Raw genomic sequence first — 26,225 nt, forward strand, 5'->3', positions numbered from 1 at the left:
CCAGCACACCCCCGGCACCACAACAGGCAAAGAAGCCAGCACGTGGAGCACAGTCTGCAGTGCTCCGAGTCTGCACCCGCACCACGTGCACACAAATTTGGGAAACTGAAGCCCAGCTTCCCAGGTACAATAAACATATATATATATATATTTTTAACATGTACAGTGTAGTGCTGGTGGTGGGCTTCTGGGTGGGGGTGGGGCTCTTCACTACCTAAGTGAAAAAATGTTATATTTAAATCATTAAATATACCTTTTTTCCCCCCTAGGCAGTGAAGAGCCCACCCTCACCCAGAAACCCACTAACAATAAATTTTAATGATGGTTGATTTCTGGGTGGGGGTGGGCTCAGTGCCCAGGTGAAAATTTAAAAAAAAAAAGTTGTATATTTTTTCATGTTGGTGGGTTTTTGTGTGGGGATAGGTTTTGCAGTGCTCAGGTTAAAATTTAAAAAAAAAAAAAAGTTTTATATTTAATGTAGGTGAGTTTCTGGGTGAAGGTGGGCTCTGCAGTGCCCAGGACATTAAAATACAGAAGGTTTTATATTTAATGCTGGTGTGCGCTTCATGGTGTGTGTGTAAGGGAGGGGGGGTGAAGATGCCAGACTATGGGGGGGAGGAACACAAGCGTTGCCATAGTGGGACAGACCGAAGGTCCATCAAGCCCAGCATCCTGTTTTCAACAGTGGCCAATCCAGGTCACAAGTACCTGGCAAGATCCCAAAACAGTACAATACATTTTATTCTGCTTATCCTAGAAGGAAGCAGTGGATTTTCCCAAGTCCATCTTAATAATGGCTTATGGACTTTTCTTTTAGGAAGCTATACAAACCTTTTTTAAACCCTACTAATCTAACTGCTTTTACCACATTCTCTGGCAACGAATTCCAGTGTTTAATTACATGTTGAGTAAAGAACTATTTTCTCAGATTTGTTGTAAATTTACTACTTTGAAGTACTTGCTGAATTTTCAAAAGCTACTAGACAGACAAAACTAGATTCCCAATTTCTTCTATATCAAATAGAGGCAAATAAATTCTTATTTCTGGCACCTACATTTGGGAAATTATTTGAAAGTAGTGATTTTTGTCACTAAAGGACTATAGAGTGCCACTTTGTCAGTTACAGATTGCATTAATCTTATAACAGTGTGTAAAAGAAACTTGTTCATCCCCCCAAATTCCAGCACAACTCTCCCTTCCCTGCAGCCCCCCCCCCCCACTAGAAAATCCAGTAAACTTCTACTTTCCCTGTAGCCCCTCTATTCCCAGAAAATCCAGCACACCATTCCCTGCAGCCCCCTCCTCCTCCCAGAATATCCAGCACACCTCTTGATTCCCTGAAACACCCCACCTCCTCCCAGAAAGGACAGCACACCTCTGCCTTTTAATCCATCATCAATCTCTTTCCCCCACCACCACTGCAGTGCATGCAGCTTACATTTAACACAGGCAGTCTGGGGCCTTCCCTCTGCCGCATCTGGCCCTCACATAAACAGGAAGTTACGTCAGAAAGGGCCGGATGCAGCAGAGGGAAGGACTCTCGAGCGCCTGTGTGAATCACGGGACGGTCAGAAAATGTACGCTGCAAGCACTGCAGTGGTGACGGGGAAGGAGAAGGAAACGGCAGCAATCCCAGACCTGAAGGAAAGGCAGCGAGCGATGATGGATTGTGGGTGGCCGGGTGCACCATCTCTGGGTGGCCCTCAGGCAAAGGTGGGTGGGCTTGGGTCCACCCGTGGCTATGCCCCTGCCACGAAGAGTTAAGAAGCAACCACAGTCCAAAAGGTTAGTAACCATTCATCAAGAAAGGAAGCAGATGGATTTCTACAACACTACAGCACCCCAGTAACTGCCAATCAGACCCAGGTAGCTGGGCTCACGGACCTTGGCTCTAGCATGACTTTCTTATGATCAGAGCTAGTGTCGAAAGATTATATTCTTCCAGAGTGCACTGCAGATGTAGTGTTAGACAATGGATCCAGAGAGACTGTACCCATTGCTTGAGTATACCTGGATTGGGGTACCAAGCCCGGATACAAAGAAGTAGGAATAATGAAAAACATGCCGGCACCAATGCTGTGTGGGACCAACATGGGTCCAATGAACATTACCCTTGATAGCAGAGCCAGCGTTTCTGCTATAGTGACCCGTAGGCACAGGCGGCACAAAACAAAAAACAAAAACGGAAGCAGCAGAGACCACCTCTCCAGTTCCAGATCCTGAGCCAGTCCAGGTAGAACCAGCTGACCAGGAGTCAGGAGGAGGCGCTTCAGTGTTTCCAGCAGAACTAGCTCCTGAGGTGATCGAGACCGTGAGTACACAGAACAGCCTGACTTACCTGACACACCTAGTGATCAGACTGTTGACCCTGGTTTGACAGAGTCACCAGCTATGGACACTGAAATAGGTCAAAGAAATGCTTTTCAGGAAGCACAACACTTCGACCCTGACCTGGACGCCCCGCCGCAGAGGGCTGGTCAGCCAACTGTTGACACTCGTAAAGACCATATCCCATGGAAAGGGGGCTTGTTGTATGGAGAGACTGATCCCATTGATCCTAGCAGGCCAAAAGCTTATAGCGCCTAAAGCATACCGAGAACAGCTCCTACAGGTTGCACATGACCATTCCATTAGCACGACATCAGGGGGTGACATGCACATGCACTAGACCAGTGATGGGCAACCTTTTGAGCTTTGTGTGTCAAAATTCGCCAAAAAAACCGAGCATAACTCGGGTGGTGTGTCACTTCGAGAAAAATCACTGCCCCGGGCCCCCCCCCCCCCCGAGATCGCTGCCCACCCGAGGTCGCTGGGCCCCCCCTCCACCCGCTACCGGGCCCGGAAACGAACCTTAAAGCCTCCTTTCACGTCGCAGCAAGCAGCAGCAGGGCAGACCTCTCCTCCTTCCTTCTGTGCTCTGCCCTCGCGGACGTTACGTCAGGTGAGGGCGGGACACGGAAGGAAGGAGTGGCCTGCCCTGCTGCTGCTTGCTGCGACGTGAAAGGAGGCTTTAAGATTTGTTTCCGGGAGCGAGGAGGGAGGGCGGACCACACTGCGGCGGCGCCGCGTGTGTCATAGGTTCGCCACGAGCCATAGCTGACTATTATCAAACCTGTGATGCATGCCAAAGAGTGGTAAGACCCAAGATCACCCCCGAGCCCCCTGAAACCTTTACCCATTATCAGTGAGCCATTTCATCAGAGGATAGTTGTAGATATAGTGGGGCTGTCCATAGCCGGATTGGGAAAAGATATATACTGACAGTGGTGGACTTTGCTACTAGATATCCTGAAGCGGTAGCCTTATCCTCAATAGAAGCAGAGAAAACTGCCACTGCACTTCTAGAAATAAATAATTTTCCCAGGTAGGATATCCGTGAGAGATACGGTCAGATCAAGGGACACAATTTATGTCTGAGCTGATCCAGAATCTGGACACACTGGAGTGAAATCTGTCCATACCACCGCATATCACTCTGAAACTAATGGGTTGGTGGAGAGACTTAAGGAGAAATTAGACCTTACCTGCTAATTTGCTTTCCTTTAATCCCTCCGGACCGGTCAGTCTCCAACCTACTGGTAGGCGGACACAACCCATCAGTCCAATCCTGGGCCGGTCCGGAGGGATGCTAAGGAATAGGACATTAAAGCATAAAGACTTTTGTGGAGTAAGACCAAGTACTGGGAAAAGTACTTGATCTACCTACTGTTTGGATAGAGAGAAGTACCCCAGGAGTCTTCAGGGTTCTCCCCATTCGAGCTGCTTTATGGCAGGAGGGTGAGAGGGTCCCTTGACCTAATAAGAGAAGATTTGGAGGGGAACGTTGACACTTCCGACACCCCTTAACTGAATATGTAGTTAATATGCGGCAGAGATTAGAATACCTTGTGGGCTTTATCAGAGATCATTTACAGGCAGCCCAAACTAAGCAAAAGACCTGGTATAATCGTAAAGCCCGAAATAGAGAGTTTCATGAGGGCCAGCAGGTACTTGTTTTAGTCCCAGTTCGTCAGAATAAACTTCAGGCTAACTGGACAGGACCGTACAAGGTCATACAGTACATCAATGATTCAAACTGTGTTATATTCATGGACTCTCTACTACTACTACTTATCATTTCTAAAGCACTACTAGATGTACACAAGACAGAAAACAGCATACCTTTCATGTAAATATGTTAAAAGCCTATGCAGATCAACGGGTGGTAGTTGGGGAGGGGGGAGGAAGGGAGGGAGGGAGGGGGGCAGTAGGGAAGGGAGGAACGGAAGAGGAGGGCTAGAGGGGGAAGTGAGGCAATTATTTGCTTGAACAAATTTAAGGGGGTAGGACAGAGCTGAGGGTGTAGACCCTTGTTTATAGTGATTGGGAGTTGATAGTTCAATTTTCACCATAAGGGTGACTGGGTTGTTGTTTTGTTCTTTTCTGTTATATTATATGGATGTCCTATATTTTAGGTCAACTTGGCATTATCTGTACTGTCTTGAATGTTGTAAGTTGCTTCATTAATAAAAATATTTCAAGTGAAAAAAAAAAAGCCTACGCAGATCTCACAGCTATGGTGTTAGCTGTGTACACCCCACCAGAAGAGTGTCAGGATAGTGAGCCCATATCTGACCTCTTAGCAGAAACGTTACCAGAGGGATCTACACAACAAATTATACTGGGAGAGTAATTAACCCCCACCCAGAAACAGAAGCAGTATTGCAAACGGTTGTGATGTGTTTTCTACTAAACCAGGAAATGTAGACACTGGTGCCAGTGAATTACTGAAGCAGAGTGCCTATGGAATATCTGCTGAGGAAGAGAAGCAGATGAAGCAGGAGACTGATGAGATGCTAGCCCTAGGTGTTATAAAGAAGTCTCATAGTCCAAGGGCTTCTCATGTAGTTCTTATACCTAAGAAAGATGGCACAACCTGCTTCTGTGTGGATTACAGGAGGCTTAATGAATGCACTGTATCTGACGCCCCGGATGAACGAGTTGCTATTTAGCTGGGGCCCAGTATCTGGCCACAGTGGACCTTAGCCAAGGGTACAGGCAGATTCCCCTAACAGCTTCTGCTCAGGAGCGATCAGCATTTATTACCCCATTTGGTTTCTATGAATTTACTATATGCCTGATGGACTCTCCAGGAAGGAAGAACCAGAACTGCCATGACACTGGACTGTCGAGACCCAACCAGCAGACTGAAGAGGCCACAGTCCGGGGTTTCTCTCTTAAAGGGGGGAGGTGTGATGAAACAAAGGACTTATGTCTGTGATTTCTTATGTGAATATATGACACATTTGTTCCCCAGAGCATTTGCCTTTTATGGCCAGCAGATGGTGACCATCTTTTGGGGTTGTTTTTTTTTTGTAAAGCTGTTACATAAGTGACAGTTTTCTCCCACCTGAGCTGTGAGGCAATTTTTAGTCTTAGTACGGGAGCAAAGAGGTAAACACCTGAGACCCTGTTCAAGGCTTTTGAGCAGTTAATTTCCTGAAGCTTCCCAGGCACTATTCAGGTAGTGACAAATTGTTTAGCCAATACTGATTCTTATTCAGTTACCTGTTATTTGCTGTTACTTTTCAATCTTTTATATATGGTTCACTGTTCTAATTCTGCAACAATAAACCTTGTTAGTTTATTGGCTCTGTTGTCCTGGACTAAGAATCCTGGTGGTTTGTGTGTTGGGATTGTGGGTGCTTTCCAGGAACTGTGGGACCCGAGAGTGTGGCCTCAGTAACCTAGAGATCACCAGGAAATAACTTGAAAATGGGAGACTCGCCCAGAGGCGAGTGGGACCCAGTCAGTGGGAGGAGGGTGCTAGTGTAGAGCACAAGAAGCAGGTGAAGGAGGAGACTCTCCAGATGGCTGCAGGGTTAACCCCAGCCAGGTGCTAGGCATTTTGTGACACACACAAGTATGAAAACCTGAGTTCACTCACCCTAGCATCTCTCACCAGTGCCCCATGGCTATTCATTATTTGGGAATGTCTTCATCCAACCCTCCAGGCACCCTACTCATGTACACATTATACCATTATTCTGGTACTGAAAGCTACTGCTGCCACCACTTCCTTCATGATCCTCTACCTGTTACATTTCTCACTTTTGTTTACACTCACCTCTTTTTCTTCTCTGTGGGTACTGAATATTGGCAAGTTTAACCGTGGTTTCATCAGTATTTTGTGCAGCAGCTTGAGCTGGTTTTTTTGAAAACAAAGAAAATGGGCTCTTTTTTGTCCTAGTCCCCTTCCGAGTTGCAATACTCTCTACTGCAGAAGGCAGGGTCTGGGAAGTCCATCTCCTCTTGGCACCAATAAGCATCTCTGTGCTATCCTTCCTCTTGCTCTTTTCCCTCCTTGGACTGAGTTCATCTCTCGTTTCTTTTATGTTGTTACTCTTCCTACCTTGACTTGGCTGACTTTTTCCACTAGGGGCCTCAGCTTTTTCAGCTTCAGTTCTGACCCACGCAGCTGGTGCAGAACCCACTGGCGTCAGTGGGGTGACAGCCTCACAGCTGCCATTAGCAATAAGGCATGGATATGGAGGCATTTTAGCAGGGGACTGTAAAGCCTTTGTCATCTGTGACACTTCCAAAGCAAAGCTCTAGGATCTGCAATGTAAGATCTGAGTCGTGGAAGGGCCATTTTCCTGCAGGTTTCAGAAGGTGCTAGGTTCATCTGCTGACAGGTCCGAGGAAAGGGTTATCAGACTCCTATTGCTGCACACATCGGGAGGAGAGCCAGTCCTGTGAGCCGAACAACTCCTCGGAAGTGTCTTTTCCACCATGTGCTAGGGCCCGTTTCCACCTCACCCTGGAAACTTGTTGGCTTCCAACAAGGAATAGTGCAGGCCAGGCAGAACTGAGGGACACCATTACTGAGATTGCTTTGCTGTTGGTTCTCTTGTCTAATTCTGGTTCTAAAAAGAAAAGAAAGTCCATGTGTCTATTTTTTTACATTATATATAAATTTATATTACAAAGGAAGAAGGCATTAAAATTCTACTTGGTCAATTAAAATAGCTGAACTGGAAAAATATTCAATGCATTATAATTGTGATGTCCTGCTAAAATGCACTACCCTCAAGCCATGATATGAACAGCAACTCAATACGTATCCTGATCTCATGATTTTAAGTTCACTACAACATACGGCTCAGCTACTTAAATAACGGTGAATTAGCACCAAGGCCTATAAGCAGGGCATTAACTAAGCCAAGGATTATTTTCAGCGGTCAGAATGAGAGGGCTTCTAAAGTGAAATAAGACTTAGGCATGAAAGACTTCAGCATCTGAGGCAAATGTCCCATTCCAAAATAGCATCATTCAGGCTGGACTTGGGCTCACTAAAACATCAAGAAAATTTTGTAGTAACTACTATGAAACATAAGGATACCCAACAGTGTCCAATCCATATTTTCCAAGAGATAGGAAATATTCATCAGACATTCATGCAGACGCCCCAATCTATATGATCAACCTCGTGGACCTACCTCCCAGAAACGCCACAATATCACCCCCGCAAATGTCTCACCCTGCACTAACCCCAGCTGCAAAGGACTTAAATACAAGCTGATGCACACCACTACCTTCCCTTACAAGAGCACGCAGATATGGAATGCACTACCTACAGACCTGAAAGCAATCAAGAAACAACTATGTTTCGAAAATCTCTGAAAACATTCTTCTTCAACAAAGCCTACAATGAAAACCTATAACCTCACTAGTCCACCCAATTATGAACGCACACCCTCTAAAACTACCTTATCACCTATCTTCCTTCTTCCCTCTCCCTTCCTTAAGCGATACACAGTACTAACTGTATCTGATATCCAACTATGACAATGCTATCAATCTATGTAAGCCACATTGCGCCTGCAAAATAGGTGGGGGAATGCGGGATACAAATGCAATAAATAATAATAATAATCAGGGGACATTCAGAAAACCGGACTAATTTGCAGTCCTCTAGGACTGCAGCCACAGGTTTAAGGCTCGTCTGCAAAAAAAAAAAATTTCAAGAGCCATCAGCTATCACTGAAAACTGAACAAAATTTATCAGAGAACATTGACCAATAAGTAAATATCTGCTTTGGTATGCTTTTTACACATATAATATCATGTGAAAGAGTATCCTAATGATTAAATTAATTAGCTGTGAACCAAGGAAGTCAAGGTTCAAATTCCAATTCAGCTCACTGTGTCTTGAGCAAGTCATTTAACCCTCCCTTAGGTACAAATTGTAAGTGCTCCAGAGATAGGGCATTGGGTAATGTACTTTGCCTTAATCTCCTACTGAAAAGGAGCGAGTTAAATCCAAATCCCTGTCACAGGAATGCAGGAGATCAGGCCTTGAGTGCTGGAAACAGGTCAGGTTTTCAGGATACCCCTAACGAACATGGAAAATATACAAAGCAGATCGTTGAGAAACCAAAATGTATTTTATTAGTGTAAAACCATTGAAATATGTATACAATAGCTCAACACAGGCCGTGTTTCGCCCACACAGGCGTGTTTCGCCCACACAGGCGTGTTTCACCCAACTGGGCTGCTTCAGGGGCTACACAATAATCCTTCACTATTGAAGTAGAATGATGATAAAGATGTGAACGACTGTAACAGAATATACAGACGATCATCTGTTTATCATCATTCTACTTCAATAGTGAAGGATTATTGTGTAGCCCCTGAAGCAGCCCAGTTGGGCGAAACACGGCCTGTGTCGGGCTATTGTATACATATTTCAATTGGTTTACACTAATAAAAACATTTGGTTTCTCAACGATCTGCTTTGTATATTTTCCATCTTGGAGTTTGCTGATCATCTGCCCTTGTGCTTTCTTGGACTTACCCCTAACGAACATGCATGAGCTAGGATTTTCATACAATGGAGGTAGTACCCATGCAGATCTCTCTCATGCATATTCATTATGGATGTCGTGAACACCTGACCTGTTTGCAGTACTTGAGACCTGAACTCCTACATCCCCCTACTTTCTTGAGAGCCTTGCATTACTCCAGTAAGGGCACGCAACTACTGAAAAACCCATTCATTCAATACTTCTCCCACTCGAGGTGATGAAAGGTCCATGGTGTAAACTCCCATTTAAAACCAACATCCCAGTCTCTATAACCCTTTTTTTTTTCTACACATTCAAAAGATTAACACAGCAACCCACACTATGTTTCCGATGAAATCCTTTTTAACAGGTTTTCTACAAAAGTGAACCTCATATAGTAACATAGTAGATGACGGCAGAAAAAAGACCTGCATGGTCCATCCCGTCTGCCCAAGACAAACTCATATGTGTATACCTTACCTTGAATTTGTACCTGTCCTTTTCAGGGCACAGACCATATAAGTCTGCCCAGCAGTATTTCCCGCCTCCCAACCACCAGTCCCACCTCCCATCACCGGCTCTGGTACAGACCGTATAAGTCTGTCCTCCCCTATCCTCGCCTCCCAACCACCACCCCCTCTTCCCCCCAACTGCTCCGCCACCCAATTTCAGCTAAGCTTCTGAGGATCCATTCCTTCTGCACAGGATTCCTCAATGCGTATCCCACGCATGTTTGAACTCCGTTACCGTTTTCCATCTCCACCACCTCCCGCGGGAGGGGCATTCCAAGCGTCCACCACCCTCTCCGTGAAAAAATACTTCCTGACATCTTTCCTGAGTCTGCCCCCCCTTCAATCTCATTTCATGTCCTCTCGTTCTACCCGCCTTCCCATCTCCGGAAAAGCTTCGTTTGCGGATTAATACCTTTCAAATATTTGAACGTCTGTATCATATCACCCCTGTTCCTCCTTTCCTCCAGGGTGAACCTCAGCCACATCTCAAATAACAACTATTCCTGGCATCCAATGGACTCACATTGGTTATATCACAAATAGGGAATTCTATTCCCCACCCGTCAGCAAACCTGGGAGTATTGCTGCTGACTTGTCTCCATAACTAATGCCTGGGTAGTAAGCAATATGCACTGTTACTTCCTAGATAGGTCTTTAAAAATATTGGATAATGCAGCCGAGGAATGCAAGCGTGGAATTATCATACCACTCACCTGCTGCCACCAAAGGTTTCCTGCCTTGCATACTTAGCAATCTGGAGGAAGAGAACAGAAACACAGCGAGAAGACCAGCTGGGACCTGCACATCAAACTCTGGGAACAAGCAAAAAAAAACAAAAAAAAAGAAACAAGGTTTAAAAGCAAGCTGAAAAGATTCTCACAGATATACACAGGTTGTTCTATTTTGTTTCACTGTATTTACCTTTCCCAGATGTCAAAACGGAGGATGTAATTAAAAGAAGAAATCCTTGATCATTTAAACATCTGATGATTGCCTGAAAAAGACAGAATGTAACACAATATAACTGCTTTAATACATGGTTTTCACGCTAAGAGGCTGATGCAGAAAGCTGTGCATTACAGTTCAACGCAGGTTTTCCTAATATAAGAAATCAAACCAAATAAAACATGGAAAAGAAAATAAGATGATACCTTTTTTATTGGACATAACTTAATACATTTCTTGATTAGCTTTCGAAGGTTGCCCTTCTTCGTCAGATCGGAAATAAGCAAATGTGCTAGCTGACAGTGTATATAAGTGAAAACATTCAAGCATTACTATGACAGTAAAATAGATACTATTGGAGATTCTACATGGAATGTTGCTACTATTGGAGATTCTACATGGAATGTTGCCACTATTGGAGATTCTACATGGAATGTTGCTATTCCACTAGCAACATTCCTGCGCAGGCTTCTGTTTCTGTGAGTCTGACGTCCTGCACGTACGTGCAGGACGTCAGACTCACAGAAGCAGAAGCCTGCGCGGCCACATTGGTGATCTACAAGGGCCGACTTCTACATGGAATGTTGCTAGTGGAATAGCAACATTCCATGTAGAATCTATAGAAATCAAACCAAATAAAACATGGAAAAGAAAATAAGATGATACCTTTTTTATTGGACATAACTTAATACATTTCTTGATTAGCTTTCGAAGGTTGCCCTTCTTCGTCAGATCGGAAATAAGCAAATGTGCTAGCTGACAGTGTATATAAGTGAAAACATTCAAGCATTACTATGACAGTAAAATAGATACTATTGGAGATTCTACATGGAATGTTGCTACTATTGGAGATTCTACATGGAATGTTGCCACTATTGGAGATTCTACATGGAATGTTGCTATTCCACTAGCAACATTCCTGCGCAGGCTTCTGTTTCTGTGAGTCTGACGTCCTGCACGTACGTGCAGGACGTCAGACTCACAGAAGCAGAAGCCTGCGCGGCCACATTGGTGATCTACAAGGGCCGACTTCTACATGGAATGTTGCTAGTGGAATAGCAACATTCCATGTAGAATCTATAGAAATCAAACCAAATAAAACATGGAAAAGAAAATAAGATGATACCTTTTTTATTGGACATAACTTAATACATTTCTTGATTAGCTTTCGAAGGTTGCCCTTCTTCGTCAGATCGGAAATAAGCAAATGTGCTAGCTGACAGTGTATATAAGTGAAAACATTCAAGCATTACTATGACAGTAAAATAGATACTATTGGAGATTCTACATGGAATGTTGCTACTATTGGAGATTCTACATGGAATGTTGCTAGTGTCCAACATTCCATGTAGAAGGCTGCGCAGGCTTCTGTTTCTGTGAGTCTGACGTCCTGCACATACGTGCAGGACGTCAGACTCACAGAAGCAGAAGCCTGCGCGGCCACATTGGTGATCTGCAAGGGCCGACTTCTAGTGGAATAGCAACATTCCATGTAGAATCCTAAAGAGTAGCAAGATTCCATGTAGAAGAAGGGCAACCTTCGAAAGCTAATCAAGAAATGTATTAAGTTATGTCCAATAAAAAAGGTATCATCTTATTTTCTTTTCCATGTTTCATTTTGTTTGATTTCTATTGATAACCTTAAGAGTGGACTAACACGGCTACCACACCTCTCTATTTAACATGTAGAACCCCAAAGAGTAGCAACATTCCATGTAGAATCCCAAAGAGTAGCAAGATTCCATGTAGAACCCCAAAGAGTAGCAACATTCCAAGTAGAATCTCAAAGACTAGCAAGATTCCATGTAGAATCTCAAAGAGTAGCAAGATTCCATGTAGAAGAAGGGCAACCTTCGAAAGCTAATCAAGAAATGTATTAAGTTATGTCCAATAAAAAAGGTATCATCTTATTTTCTTTTCCATGTTTTATTTTGTTTGATTTCTATAGATTCTACATGGAATGTTGCTATTCCACTAGCAACATTCCATGTAGAAGTCGGCCCTTGTAGATCACCAATGTGGCCGCGCAGGCTTCTGCTTCTGTGAGTCTGACGTCCTGCACGTACGTGCAGGACGTCAGACTCACAGAAACAGAAGCCTGCGCAGCCTTCTACATGGAATGTTGCTAGTGAAATAGCAACATTCCATGTAGAATGTCCAATAGTAGCAACATTCCACATAGAATCTCCAATAGTAGCAACATTCCATGTAGAATCTCCAATAGTATCTATTTTACTGTCATAGTAATGCTTGAATGTTTTCACTTATATACACTGTCAGCTAGCACATTTGCTTAATTCCAATCTGACGAAGAAGGGCAACCTTCGAAAGCTAATCAAGAAATGTATTAAGTTATGTCCAATAAAAAAGGTATCATCTTATTTTCTTTTCCATGTTTCATTTTGTTTGATTTCTATTGATAACCTTAAGAGTGGACTAACACGGCTACCACACTCCTCTACCTAATATAAGAAAAAAATTGCCCCCACCTAGTAACTACATAGTATGCAAATAAGCTGCGTGCAAAATAGGTACAACTAACGGGGGACAGCAAGTTGAACTCACATTGGTTATATCACAAATAGGGAATTCTATTCCCCCGTCAGCAAACCTGGGAGTATTGTTGCTGGAGGAGTGGCCTAGTGGTTAGTGTGGTGGACTTTGGTCCTGGGGAACTGAGTTCGATTCCCACTTCAGGCACAGGAAGCTCCCTGTGACTCTGGGCAAGTCACTTAACCCTCCATTGCCCCACGTAAGCCGCATTGAGCCTGCCATGAGTGGGAAAGCGCGGGGTACAAATGTAACAAAAATAAAATAGATACTATTGGAGATTCTACACGGAATGTTGCTACTATTGGAGATTCTACATGGAATGTTGCTACTATTCCACTAGCAACATTCCATGTAGAAGGCTGCGCAGGCTTCTGTTTCTGTGAGTCTGACGTCCTGCACGTACGTGCAGGACATCAGACTCACAGAAGCAGAAGCCTGCGCGGCCACATTGGTGATCTGCAAGGGCCGACTTCTACATGGAATGTTGCTAGTGGAATAGCAACATTCCATGTAGAATTTCAAATAGTAGCAACAGTGGAGGAGTGGCCTAGTGGTTAGGATGGTGGACTCTGGTCCTGGGGGGGAACTGAGTTCCATTCCCACTTCAGGCACAGGCAGCTCCTTGTGACTCTGGGCAAGTCACTTAACCCTCCATTGCCCCATGTAAGCCGCATTGAGCCTGCCATGAGTGGGAAAGTGCGGGGTACAAATGTAGCAAAAAAAAAAAAAAAAAAGAACACCTGCGCACACAGGTCTGCAGTAGCCAGCCATGATTTCTCAGTCTCCAGCAGATGGTAGGTGAGGTAGGCCTGTGCAGTCTGGAGACTTGATTTCTTGGGGGGGGGGGGGGGTTGAAAAGGAGACTGCTAAGAACATAAGGGATAAAAGGGAGGAACTTGAGACAGGGGGATTGAGAACGGAGACAAAAAGAAAATAAGACTGAAGGAGAATGACGTATAATTATAAGAGTAAATACAATCTGGGAAAACAGAGTATGGAGGAGATGACAGGGAAGGCTTTGAGAGGATAAGAGAGGAGGACAGCTCGGGCATTGCTGTCCATGGGATTTTCAAAAAGTAACCACCATCAGAAATTTCTTTTTGAAAATCAGCTCGCAAGCAAAAAAGCACCGCAGGCTCTATGAAAATTCCCTTCAAACGTTTACACAATATTAGGTTGCACGTTAGGCATGACCAGTCAGAAAAAGACCTCTGGCATTCGGGTCTATGTCCAAAAGCGTATACTAAACCTAGGTCAAAGAACATTAGCAAGTATACAGTAAAATTAGCCATACCACATGCAAATGAGGGATCTTTCTATGTAAGCTAGACTTTAGCAGACCCATATTAACAGTATGGTATGCTCTCTTCCATCTGCTATTCAATATGAGCCTGCTAGAGCCTAAAATCCAGTTCACCACTTTTTTTTTTTTTTTGTTACATTTGTACCCCACACTTTCCCACTCATGGCAGGCTCAATGTGGCTTACATGGGGCAATGGAGGGTTAAGTGACTTGCCCAGAGTCACAAGGAGCTGCCTGTGCCTGAAGTGGGAATCGAACTCAGTTCCTCAGTTCCCCAGGACCAAAGTCCACCACCCTAACCACTAGGCCACTCCTCCACTGTTGCTACTATTTGAGATTCTACATGGAATGTTGCTATTCCACTAGAAGTTGGCCCTTGCAGATCACCAATGTGGCTGCGCAGGCTTCTGCTTCTGTGAGTCTGACGTCCTGCACGTACGTGCAGGACGTCAGACTCACACAAACAGAAGCCTGCGCAGCCTTCTACATGGAATGTTGCTAGTGGAATCATTCCATGTAGATCTCCAATAGTAGCAACATTCCATGTAGAATCTCCAATAGTATCTATTTTATTTTTGTTACATTTGTACCCCGCGCTTTCCCACTCATGGCAGGCTCAATGCAGCTTACATGGGGCAATGGAGGGTTAAGTGACTTGCCCAGAGTCACAAGGAGCTGCCTGTGCCTGAAGTGGGAATCGAACTCAGTTCCTCAGTTCCCCAGGACCAAAGTCCACCACCCTAACCGCTAGGCCACTCCTCCAGTCGGGTCCTAAGTTCAGCCCTCTCAGCTTATTTATGGCTCATGAATAAGCTGAGAATGCTGAACGTGGGACCCAAAATGGTGAACTGGATTGGAAACTGTAAGGGACGTTGCTGAAGGGTTAGAAGGAAAGTTTGACTTTTTACGGATGACATGAACACAGCCAATAGATTGGATACCCCAGAGGGAGTAGAAACCATGATAAGAGATATCCAAAACTTAGAAGAACGGTCAAAGGTCTGGCAGTTAAAATGTAAATCACTACTGATATGCAACTTTTTATCATCTTGCTTGACTGTGCTTCACTTCGCTATTCTGTGCCGTCAGACTTTGTTGCTAATAAAAAGCGCCAGTTCCTCAGCGTCTTGGACGTGGGAGACTACTTCGTCTGTGCTGCTATTGCCAACTTGCACTTGGCGTGGGGGTTAAGCTCTGCCCATTACCATCTGACGTAAGGCGCATTGGGGCGATTTAAACTGCGTCGCCTTGCAGTGCAGAGCCACACAGCACAACCCAAAGGCAGGCATCTTAGTGTGGCGCCTGAAGTAGGGCGCAGAAAGGATTGTAAGCTTTTGAATATTGCCTTAGGTAAGCGTCTGTGATTACGATGGCTAAAATGGATCGGTTACGGTTTTACGTTGCAATATTTTAAATTATGGTTGGGATTATTGATAAATCAAATTTAGTCGCTCATGGTTTACCCATTTTATTGGCTAATAGTTTATATGCAATGGAATAGACTCCCTGGAATAGACTCCATGAGCCATTACGTCAAGCTCCATCCCTGGCCGCCTTCAAATCCAGGCTAAAGACCTACCTGTTTGACGCTGATTTTAATTCCTAACTTGTCACCTACTCGTAACCTTCCTCTTTTCAATAGTCCCTTTCCCCATATGTCCTATCTGTCTGTCCTACCCTATCCCTTGCTTGTCCTTTCTGTCTGTCCTGATTTAGATTGTAAGCTCTTTGAGCAGGGCCTGTCTTTTTCTTCATGTTAGATTGTGAAGCGCTGCGTACGACTGGTAGCGCTATAGAAATGATTTATAGTAGTAGTAGTAGTAGTAATGGAAACTGAAATAAAGCAGTCAGATCGTTCTCTGTTAGACTGCTCCTATTATATGTCTAATTCCATTGAGGTTTTGATTAGAGACAGAAAAAGATCCTCAAGTGGACATAAAATTGCGTATGGAAACAGGAAAATTTAAAGGATTTATTGTTCACAGACTTCAGAGGTCTCAATACTAAGATCTGAAAGTGTCCCTATACCAGCTTTTTGTTGGAATATATTGTATTTTACATGCATTGCCTGTCACCTATTATTTCTCTGTGATTACTCTGTGACCTCTGATGTGAATTACTTAGTGAGGTCACAGCTATGCAACTTCCTGTGGGGGTTAGACACAGCACATGGAGCTCATGATCTCTCCTAAGCTGAGAGGATCTATGGTGGTGTGAGCATCCATTACCATCTAAGCACATGGAAAGAGCTGATAATACAAATGTATAGTATTATGTATATATAAGCCTGTCTGATTATAATCTAACTACAAACTGTGAGTAAACAGATGTTTTGTTACTTCAACTTTAAAGTGACTCAGCAGTGAATTATTCAGGGGTGAATGAGAGAGAGATGAAGAAAGAAATTAACATTTCTAAAGCTGAAGCTGTGTGTACTAACATCTGCTAATTATTTACTACAAATAATCCAACAAAAGGGTTATGGGCCCAGGGTCCAGGAATTGAAAAAGAAGAGAAATATTACCAGGCAGAAAAAAAGGCCACATTTTTCTCTTAAGTTTTAAAGGAAAGATTCAGTCTGTCTCTCTCTCCCCCCACACAGCAGACAGAAGGCTAAGAAAATGGCTGAGGGAAGAAATTCACCATTGTTCTATTCTCTCAAGGTGCCTAGATTAACTGAGTTTAATTATCAGCAGTGGGAACTAAGATTCATATGTCTCCTTCGAGCAAAAGGATTAAATATATGCTTAGACCAAGACAGAACAGCTGAAAATATGGCTGAATGGGACAATGCAAACTATTATGTGAAGTGCATGCTTTTGGAAGCTCTCTCAGAGAAACAAGCCATATTAGTGGAGGGAAAAGATACACCAAAGGACATTTTATATAAACTGAGAACTATGTATGCAACTACATATGCAAAGCAGCAACCAATTTGGTTGGCAGAGTTGAATGAAACCAAATTAAGGGATAAAAGTAAATGTAATGATCACATTATGCATCTTATGTCTTCATTTCAAAAGTTAGAACTTTCTGGAATTCCCATGTGTGATGCATTGAAAAGAGCATTTCTTTTTACCTCACTATCAAAGAAGTTTGATGTTTTTAGGTCTGTAAATGAGGCCATTGAAGGGCAATCTTTTGAACAGGCAACATCAAAACTAAGGCAGGAATGCATAATAAATGATTCTGAGGAGATGTGTTCTCAAAGCAAGTCAGAGAGAAATGAAACAAATTTCTTGGCAAAGAACAGAGGAAGGCGGAGCTATGGGAAAACTCCACCCAAGGGCAAGCTGATTTGCTACTTATGTGGAAAGGAGGGACATGTATCTAAATGGTGTAAGGAAACACAAAACACTCCCTCTAGCTCACCTAAGCCAATGGAACTAAAGAATTTTCAAACCAGGAAATGTATGAAGGACAATAATAAACAAAAGGGCTTTCTAATGGCAGAAAAATCTTTGACTATGGTAAATAATAATTCAAATGAAAGTACTTGGATTTTGGATTCGGGGAGCACATGCCATTTAACCAATTCTAAGGATTTCTTTCAGGAAATGTGTCCAGAAGAAGGTATTCTTAAAACTGCAAACGCAGGGACTGCTAAGATCCAAGCAAAAGGTATTGGATTCTTAAAATGCAAAGTGTCTAATGAAGTTAAAGAAATTCCTGTAAGTGATGTCTTGTATATTCCCCAAGCAGTTTGCAATATGCTTAGTGTATCTACATTAGATAAGAAGGGATTTGTGATTCATTTTGAAAACAGTAAGTGCACAATCTCTAAAAATGATGAAGTGTATGCTGAAGCTTTTATGCATAATGATGTTTATAAGCTGAACATTTCAGGTGAAGCCTCACATATGGCGCAAGTAAGGAAGAATGATGGTAAATGTAGTCCGGAAATCTGGCACCGCCGCCTGGGACATCGTGATTCTAAGGTGATCCAGGATCTTTACAGTAAGCAACTGGCCACCGGCATTCAGATAAGTGCAGATGCTGGTAAAATTGAGAAATGCATAGACTGTGTTACTCAAAAAGGTGTGAGACCCTCATTTCCTGCATACACAGGAAATAGGAGTAATAAAGTGCTGGACTTAATACACAGTGACTTATGTGGACCGTTTAATATCCCATCATTGGGAAATAACAGATTTGTGCTAATATTCTTGGATGATTTCTCTAGATATTGTGTGGCCTATTTGCTGAAAGAAAAAAGTCAAGTCACAGACATGCTGAAGAAATACGTAGCCATGGTGAGCAATAAATTTGAAAGAAAACCAAAGGTTCTTCAGACCGACAATGGTGGTGAGTTCACTTCACAAAGCATGCGCACATTTCTAGAACAAGAAGGCATTCAGCATATCACAACAGTAGCTTATACACCAGAGCAAAATTCTGTTGCAGAGAGAAAATTTAGGTCACTTGTGGAAATGACCAGATGTATGCTGTCAGATAGCAATCTCCCTAAAAGACTATGGGGGGAAGCCATTCTCACAGCAGTGTACCTACAAAACAGAATGCCAACTAAAGGCGCTGAGCGCACACCACATGAGACATGGCATGGTAGGAAGCCAAACCTGTCACACATAAGAACATTTGGAAGTACAGCATATGCTCATGTACCAAAGCAAAGAAGGCATAAGCTGGATTCCACAACAGAAAGGGGCATTTTAGTTGGCTATGCTCCAGGACACAAAGGATATAGAATTTTGAATCTGAAAACTGGCATTGTTGGCATAAAACATGTTAAATATTTTGATGAAAACAAAAGGGTTGATAAAGGCTGGATTATCCCAGATGAGCCTTATCATCCAGAATATGAAACTAGAACCATAATAGACATGCCAGTGTATATAAATGCCATACCAAGGCAGATGTCTGAAAGCAACTCATCTGTATCTAACGAGGAACAGGCAGAGGAAGCAGACACAGAAAGAATCATTGAAGAAGACAGTACAGTTGGAGAAGGGGAATCAATTGGAGAAGAACTCTCAGATTTAGAGGATGCAGAAAGGTCGGACCAACCTGTTGTCAGACGCTCATCCAGGGAAAACAAAGGTGTTCCACCCCCAAGACTGTCTTACCTAACAAAGTCAGCAGAAGCTCAAGAGCCCTTAACATGGGATGAGATTGAGAAAATGCCAGCAGAAGAAGCTGCTGAATGGCATAAAGCTGCACAAGAAGAAATTGATGCATTGGATAAAAATAATACTTGGATTCTTACAAAATTACCTCCTGGCAAGAAAGCTATAGGATGCAAATGGGTATTCAAGTTAAAAAGGAATGCACAAGGAAAAGTGGAAAGGTATAAAGCCAGATTAGTGGCAAAGGGATATCTTCAAAAATATGGAGAAGATTTTGATGAAGTGTTTGCACCTGTAGTGAAACACACGACAATCAGAACACTTCTGAGCATTGCAGTCTCAAAAGGCATGCAAGTCAACCACATTGATGTGAAAACAGCATTTCTTCACGGAGATATAACTGAAGACTTGTACATGGAACAACCAACAGGTTTCATAAATACAAAACAAAGACAGCTAGTGTGTAAATTAAACAAAGGTCTTTATGGATTAAAGCAAAGTGCAAAATGTTGGAATGATAAATTGCATGAAATATTGACAAATTTAGGATTTAAGCAAGGTGAAGCAGATAAATGCTTGTACACTAGGTGCAGAAATGGACAATATGCATACATTTTAGCTTTTGTTGATGATCTGCTCATTGCAAGCAAAAGTGAGCAAGAGTACAAGGACATTGTAAAATGTTTAAACCACAATGTTGAGATAAAAGAACTTGGTAATGTGTCATACTATCTTGGTATAGAAATTGAGAAACAAAATGATGGTTCTTATCTTCTAAGCCAGAAGCAGAAAATAAATGAGCTTATTGAAAGTTTAGGTATGCAAGATGCCCAAGTTGTAAGCACTCCCATGATCACTGATTTTCTGAAGGATGAAACAGTAAGAGAACCTTTACCAGATAACATCCAATATAGATCAGCCATAGGTAAGCTTTTATATCTAGCTACCACATACAGGGCTGATATAGCAAATGCAGTAGGAATTTTGAGCAGAAGGGTCAGCTCACCTACCAAATCAGATTGGACTGCAGTTAAAAGGATGGTAAGGTATTTAAAGGGTACCATTGATTGTAAATTAAAGGTTTCAGCCAATAGTAATCCAAAACTAATATGTTACTGTGATTCAGATTGGGCAGGGGATCATTCTAATTATAAATCCACAAGTGGATATGTGTTTATGTATGGAAATGTACAAATTTCATGGGCCAGTCATAAACAAAGTATTGTGAGTCTGTCTTCTACAGAAGCTGAATACGTGGCCGTATCGGAAGCATGCAGAGAACTGATGTGGATTGAAAAACTTTTGCTGGATTTTGGAATAGCTGAAAAGAGACCAATCCAGATAATGGAAGATAATCAGAGCTGCATCCGACTGTCACAGAATGACAAGGTTCAGTCACGCACCAAGCACATCGCAACGAAATACCACAATGTTCGAGAGCTGGCGAAAGAAGGGGTCATCAGTCTACAATATTGTCACACCAGTGAGATGACAGCTGACATCATGACCAAACCGTTACCCAGAGAACATTTTGTGAATCTGCGTATAAAGCTTGGACTTTGTATGAATAAATAATTGCATGACAGTTATGCATGAGAAGGGGTTTTGTTGGAATATATTGTATTTTACATGCATTGCCTGTCACCTATTATTTCTCTGTGATTACTCTGTGACCTCTGATGTGAATTACTTAGTGAGGTCACAGCTATGCAACTTCCTGTGGGGGTTAGACACAGCACATGGAGCTCATGATCTCTCCTAAGCTGAGAGGATCTATGGTGGTGTGAGCATCCATTACCATCTAAGCACATGGAAAGAGCTGATAATACAAATGTATAGTATTATGTATATATAAGCCTGTCTGATTATAATCTAACTACAAACTGTGAGTAAACAGATGTTTTGTTACTTCAACTTTAAAGTGACTCAGCAGTGAATTATTCAGGGGTGAATGAGAGAGAGATGAAGAAAGAAATTAACATTTCTAAAGCTGAAGCTGTGTGTACTAACATCTGCTAATTATTTACTACAAATAATCCAACACTTTTTATGTACATGCACGCGCTCTAAGAAACAAATCGAATGTTATACAGAATTGGATTGCAGAGGATCAACATGGATTCCTTTATTCTACTGAGACATGGCTAACTTCAGATGACGATCCAGTTTTGCATGATTTGTATCCCCCGGGCTATAAATTCTTATCTGTATCGTGTCAGGGGAGAAAGAGGGGAGGCATTATATAAAGATTATTTTAAACATTAGTTTAGAGGAATTATTTAGTTCTCCATCTGTGACAGAACAGTATATTTTCAACCTTTTAAACCTGTAAAATTGCCTTTATTAACCTTGAAGTGTATTTCTTTAGTTTGACCAGCAGTTGGTGCATGTTTTATGTTAAAGCCGTTATAGAAAAGTGAAAGCCCTCTTTTAGTTTCACTCAGTGAAGAAGTGAATCTACAGTACTGTGAACAGTATACTTTTAAAATTTGTTGACTGGGCTCTGATTGGCCTGGAGTTTGAAATTACCCAGCAATTGTGGGCTGTTGCTTCAGGTTCAGCCTGGGAGAAGAGAGAGTGAGCTCTTTGCTGAAACCCTGTGAAAAAATAAACGGTTATATTTGATTACCCTGTCTGTGCACTGGGGTGGATCTAGCCTATGATCGGGCTCGACCGGACATCGTGTTGACAGCGGTTTTTTTTTTTTCGGGCCGTTTCAGGACATCGCCCGCACATTGCACATTGTATTTCCCCTCGCTTGTGCGCCGCGCTTCCTTTCCTGCCTTCTCCTCACAGCTGTTCGCTCTTACAATCCCGTCGCTAGAGAGCAGTTTCGCTCACTGCCGCTGTTGTCGATCAGCTGTTATCCTCTCTGCTGCAAGTTGAACAAGCGGTTTCGTTCGTCGAGGTCGGGGGTGCAGACGTCGTGTTAGAAACAGCATTAACGTCCCCACCTAACGGTCTCCTACAGAATTCGCCATCTTTTTTTTTTTTTTTTTTTTTTTTTTTTTTTAGCGGCTCCAGAAGAGGAGTAGCCCCACTTTGATTCTAGGCTGCCTGTTTTGCTTGAAGAAGGAGGAGCCTGTCTCTGCACTGGACGCCTTGCAACTAATCAGCCGTTGCATTTCCCTTCCTCCTGTTTACCCTAACTGCAGATCTGTGGAGAGTGCTCCAGGCTCTATTTAACCTGCCAATTACAATTACAATTACAATTAGATTATCTAGATTACAATTTCATCTCCTGCCACCTCCTGACATAATCATGTTCTCGTCCTCCATAATTCAAATTCTCTACCTGTCAGCCCTGTTGCAATCCGTCCTAACTGCTACTGAATCCTCTTATGGTCACATTCCCATCATCACTGGACATAGGAAGCTCTCATCCCGCACACCATCTTGCAACTCGTCACATGCTGATCAACTATCTGTCTCTGTTGCCTCTAAGTCCTATCCTCGCAAGCAATATCATTACACAACGGTTCCCATTGTGCAAGCGAAACAAGTGCAATTCCAATCTTTACATGTGGGCTATGTAAATGCGAGATCAGTAGTAAGCAATCCTGAAATGATATCTGACTGGATCTCCTCCGATGCTCTAGATATGCTGTTCATTACAGAAACCTGGATAAGAACACCTAAAGACCCCATCGTATTAGATCTCTGTCCTGCAGGCTACAAAATCATCCACTGGGACAGAAAAGACAAGAGAGGGGGCGGGTTGGCGCTCATTTACCGCTCCTATCTCATAGTAGATACAATTTCCGTTTTGACCTCCTCGTCGCTGGAAATCGCTGCTGTCAAGGTTCATCACTCCTCCCTTCATGGCCAGCTGGCCTGTGTGCTGATTTATAGGCCACCAATTACCTGGTCAAGCAATCAATCTGTGCTTCTGGATTTCATCTCTAATGCCTGTATGAATAACTCGAATATACTTTTTTTGGGTGATCTTAACCTCCATTTGGAAAATCCCACCTCTCCAGATGTATCCCAGTTCCTGGATTTTCTCCACCTCTGTGATCTTGAATGTCCAATCTCTGGTCCAACTCACTGTAGAGGCCATTCACTGGACTTCCTCTCATTTAAATTTTTAGAAGATCGCAACTTTTCTGTTCATGATATTGACTGGCTGGAAACGGCTTGGTCGGATCACTTTAAATTGCAATTCACCCTGCATTGGCAAACCTCAAGTCCCCTCCGACCTCGTCAGCCTCACCAATATTACACCAGAGGTGTCATCGACCCCAGTTTGTTCTGGAGATCTCTCTACAGTCACGGCTTGGGTCTGCAACCATCCTCGCCTAACTATCTCTCCGATTGGGACCACACTTGTAAAACAGTGTTGAATACAATTGCACCCCTGCGTCTTAAGTCCTCGCACAATCGTAGATTATCACCTTGGTTCTCAACAGATCTGAGAGCTTTGAAATGTGAGACACGACGTACGGAAAGATCTTGGCGAAAATGCAAAACTGATCTGGCTTGGGAGGCCTGGAAAAGTAGTCATCGCAAGTATAAATATGCTATCCGATCTGCAAAGTGCACCTACTTTTCATCTAAGATGCAGGTGGCAGGCCGGGACATCCGACAGATATACCAGCTACTAAACACCTTTCTAGATACTCGCAAGTTAGAATGCTCCAGTGTTAATCCTCCTTCAGCTATACAACTAGGATCTTACTTCAAGGAGAAAATCCTTACCCTGCGATCCTCAACTGTCAGCAGCCTCTCTGATGTGGACGACTTCCTGGCATCCCTGGTCGTACCATTGGGCGCTTGCCCGGCTGACCGCTATTGGATCAAATTCAATCGCCTGTTGCCTGAAAAGGTGACTATGGCTTTACGTAAATTCACAAATAAAAGCTGTAGATTAGATGTATGTCCATCCCACCTCTTAAAAGTTGCACCAAAATGTTACATTGAAGAATTGACTCGTTACCTCAATTATATGTTAAACATAGGTCTTTTCCCGCCAGGCCATGGAAACATCCTTCTCACCCCAATCCCAAAGAATTTAAAGATCAAGCCAGATGTCATCTCCAACTATCGCCCAGTGGCTTCGATTCCTCTAGTTATCAAACTGTTGGAAAGTCTGGTCAATGTTCAGCTCAACGAATTTTTGACTAATTTTGATATCCTCCACCATTCGCAATCAGGATTTCGAGTTCATTACAGCACGGAGACAGTCTTGGTCACTCTCTTATCAAACTTTAGACGAGAACTATCAGTTGGACGGAAGATTCTTCTACTACAATTTGACATGTCTAGTGCTTTTGATATGGTGGATCATGAACTCCTGCTCCATCTACTGGATTCTTTCAGTATAGGAGGGCCAGTTTTGCATTGGTTCAAGGGTTTCTTGACTTCAAGGTCCTATCAGGTCATGGCGAACTCCCACACTTCAGAACCGTGGAATGCTTCCTGTGGGGTCCCTCAGGGTTCGCCCCTTTCACCTACCCTGTTCAATATTATGATGATGCCGTTAGCCACAGCACTTGCAAACCTAAACCTCAACCCTTTCATCTATGCGGATGATATTACAGTTTACATCCCTTTTCAATCCTCAATATCAGAAGTTGCCAACCTCATAGATGCATGTTTCACCACTTTAGAACACTGGGCCAAGGTGTTCCGATTCAGGCTCAACAGGGAAAAAACTCACTGTCTCATCCTCTCGTCCACGTACGCTCATGTATCTGACACAATGCTTCCAGTACTGGGCTCGGCCCTCCCGATTGCCAATAGCATGAGACTTTTAGGAATACACCTGGACTCACATCTCCAGCTGGCTGATCATGTACACTTGGTTACCAAAAAAATGTTCCAGGCAATGTGGAGGCTTCGGCGCATCAGATACCTCCTTCCAAGAGACTTGTTTCGTACCCTTGTCCACTGGCTGGTCCTATCCCACCTGGATTATTGTAGTGGTATTTACGTGGGTTGTCAGGCTTCCTTATTGAAAACGTTCCAAACGGCTCAGAACACTGCGGCGAGGCTCATCCTTAAAGTAAGACGTTTTGAACATGCCGAACCCCTGCGCTTTAAACTTCATTGGCTGCCTGTACATGAGCGAATTGCTTTTAAGATCTGCTCCCTAACTCATAAAATCATCTATGGGACTGCACCGGAATACATGCTCCCCTTGATTGACCTTCCGCCTAGAAATGCCAACCCTGCCGCTCGGTCCTATCTCCATCTTCACTTTCCGAACTGTAAGGGAGTAAAGTACAAGAAACTCTTTGCCTCGTCCTTCCGTTACTGGAGTCCCAAACACTGGAATATGTTACCTCATCACCTCAAAACTCAAGAAGACCACGGCCTTTTTAAGAAGTTGTTAAAGACATTCCTCTTTGCTAAGACTTACCCCTCAACTTGCAATGTTGATTAATGTATCCTTGTCCCCTTCCCTATCTAGTTCACTCTGTTAGATGCTTGTATTACCTTTAAGTTTGTACTTTTATTTAATTTACTGTAAGCCACATTGAGCCTGCACGAGTGGGAAAATGTGGGATATAAGCAACAAATAAATAAATAAATAAATAAATAAATAAATAACTGGTGAACTGTCCTGACCTCCCCAGGTACTATTTAGGAAGTAACCAAATGTTTAGTTAGTGTTATAACTGATTCATACTTCATTTACCTGTTATTGTTTGCTAATTGCACTATTTTGTTTCACTGTTCAATTTTTAAAGACAATAAACAATTGTGTTTGTTGACTCTACTGTCTGTCTGGCCTGATAAAGAATCCTGGTGGTTTGTGTGTTGGGTCTGTGAATGCTTTCTGGGAACTGTGGGACCACTGAGAGTGTGGCCCCAGTAACCTAGAAATCACTGGGAATAATTTGAGAGGAGACTCACCCAGAGGCGGTTATGACCCAGCCGATGGGAGAAGGGTTCTAGTATAACGCACAAGCAGCAGGTGTAGGCTGACCTGAGCTGGGGATAGACCCTCTAAGTGGCCACGGGGTAACCCCACGCGGGTGGCTACGTGTTTCACGACAG

The 26,225-nt window shown here is 43.1% G+C and overlaps 1 protein-coding gene across 1 annotated transcript in view; it reads right to left on the reverse strand.

Moving 5' to 3' along the window:
- TASOR2 (transcription activation suppressor family member 2) overlaps positions 1–26,225 on the reverse strand; it is a 164,933-nt gene that overhangs the window by 68,520 nt on the left and 70,188 nt on the right. Inside the window, exons 12-13 of the mRNA XM_030215595.1 lie at positions 10,260–10,332; positions 10,052–10,150 (exon numbers count right to left, since the gene is read on the reverse strand). Coding sequence (XP_030071455.1) covers positions 10,052–10,150; positions 10,260–10,332 — 172 coding nt within the window. The remainder of the gene's footprint in view (positions 1–10,051; positions 10,151–10,259; positions 10,333–26,225) is intronic.

This window comes from Microcaecilia unicolor, chromosome 10, assembly GCF_901765095.1.
Source record: "Microcaecilia unicolor chromosome 10, aMicUni1.1, whole genome shotgun sequence".
In the NCBI taxonomy this organism is placed as follows: Eukaryota; Metazoa; Chordata; class Amphibia; order Gymnophiona; family Siphonopidae; genus Microcaecilia; species Microcaecilia unicolor.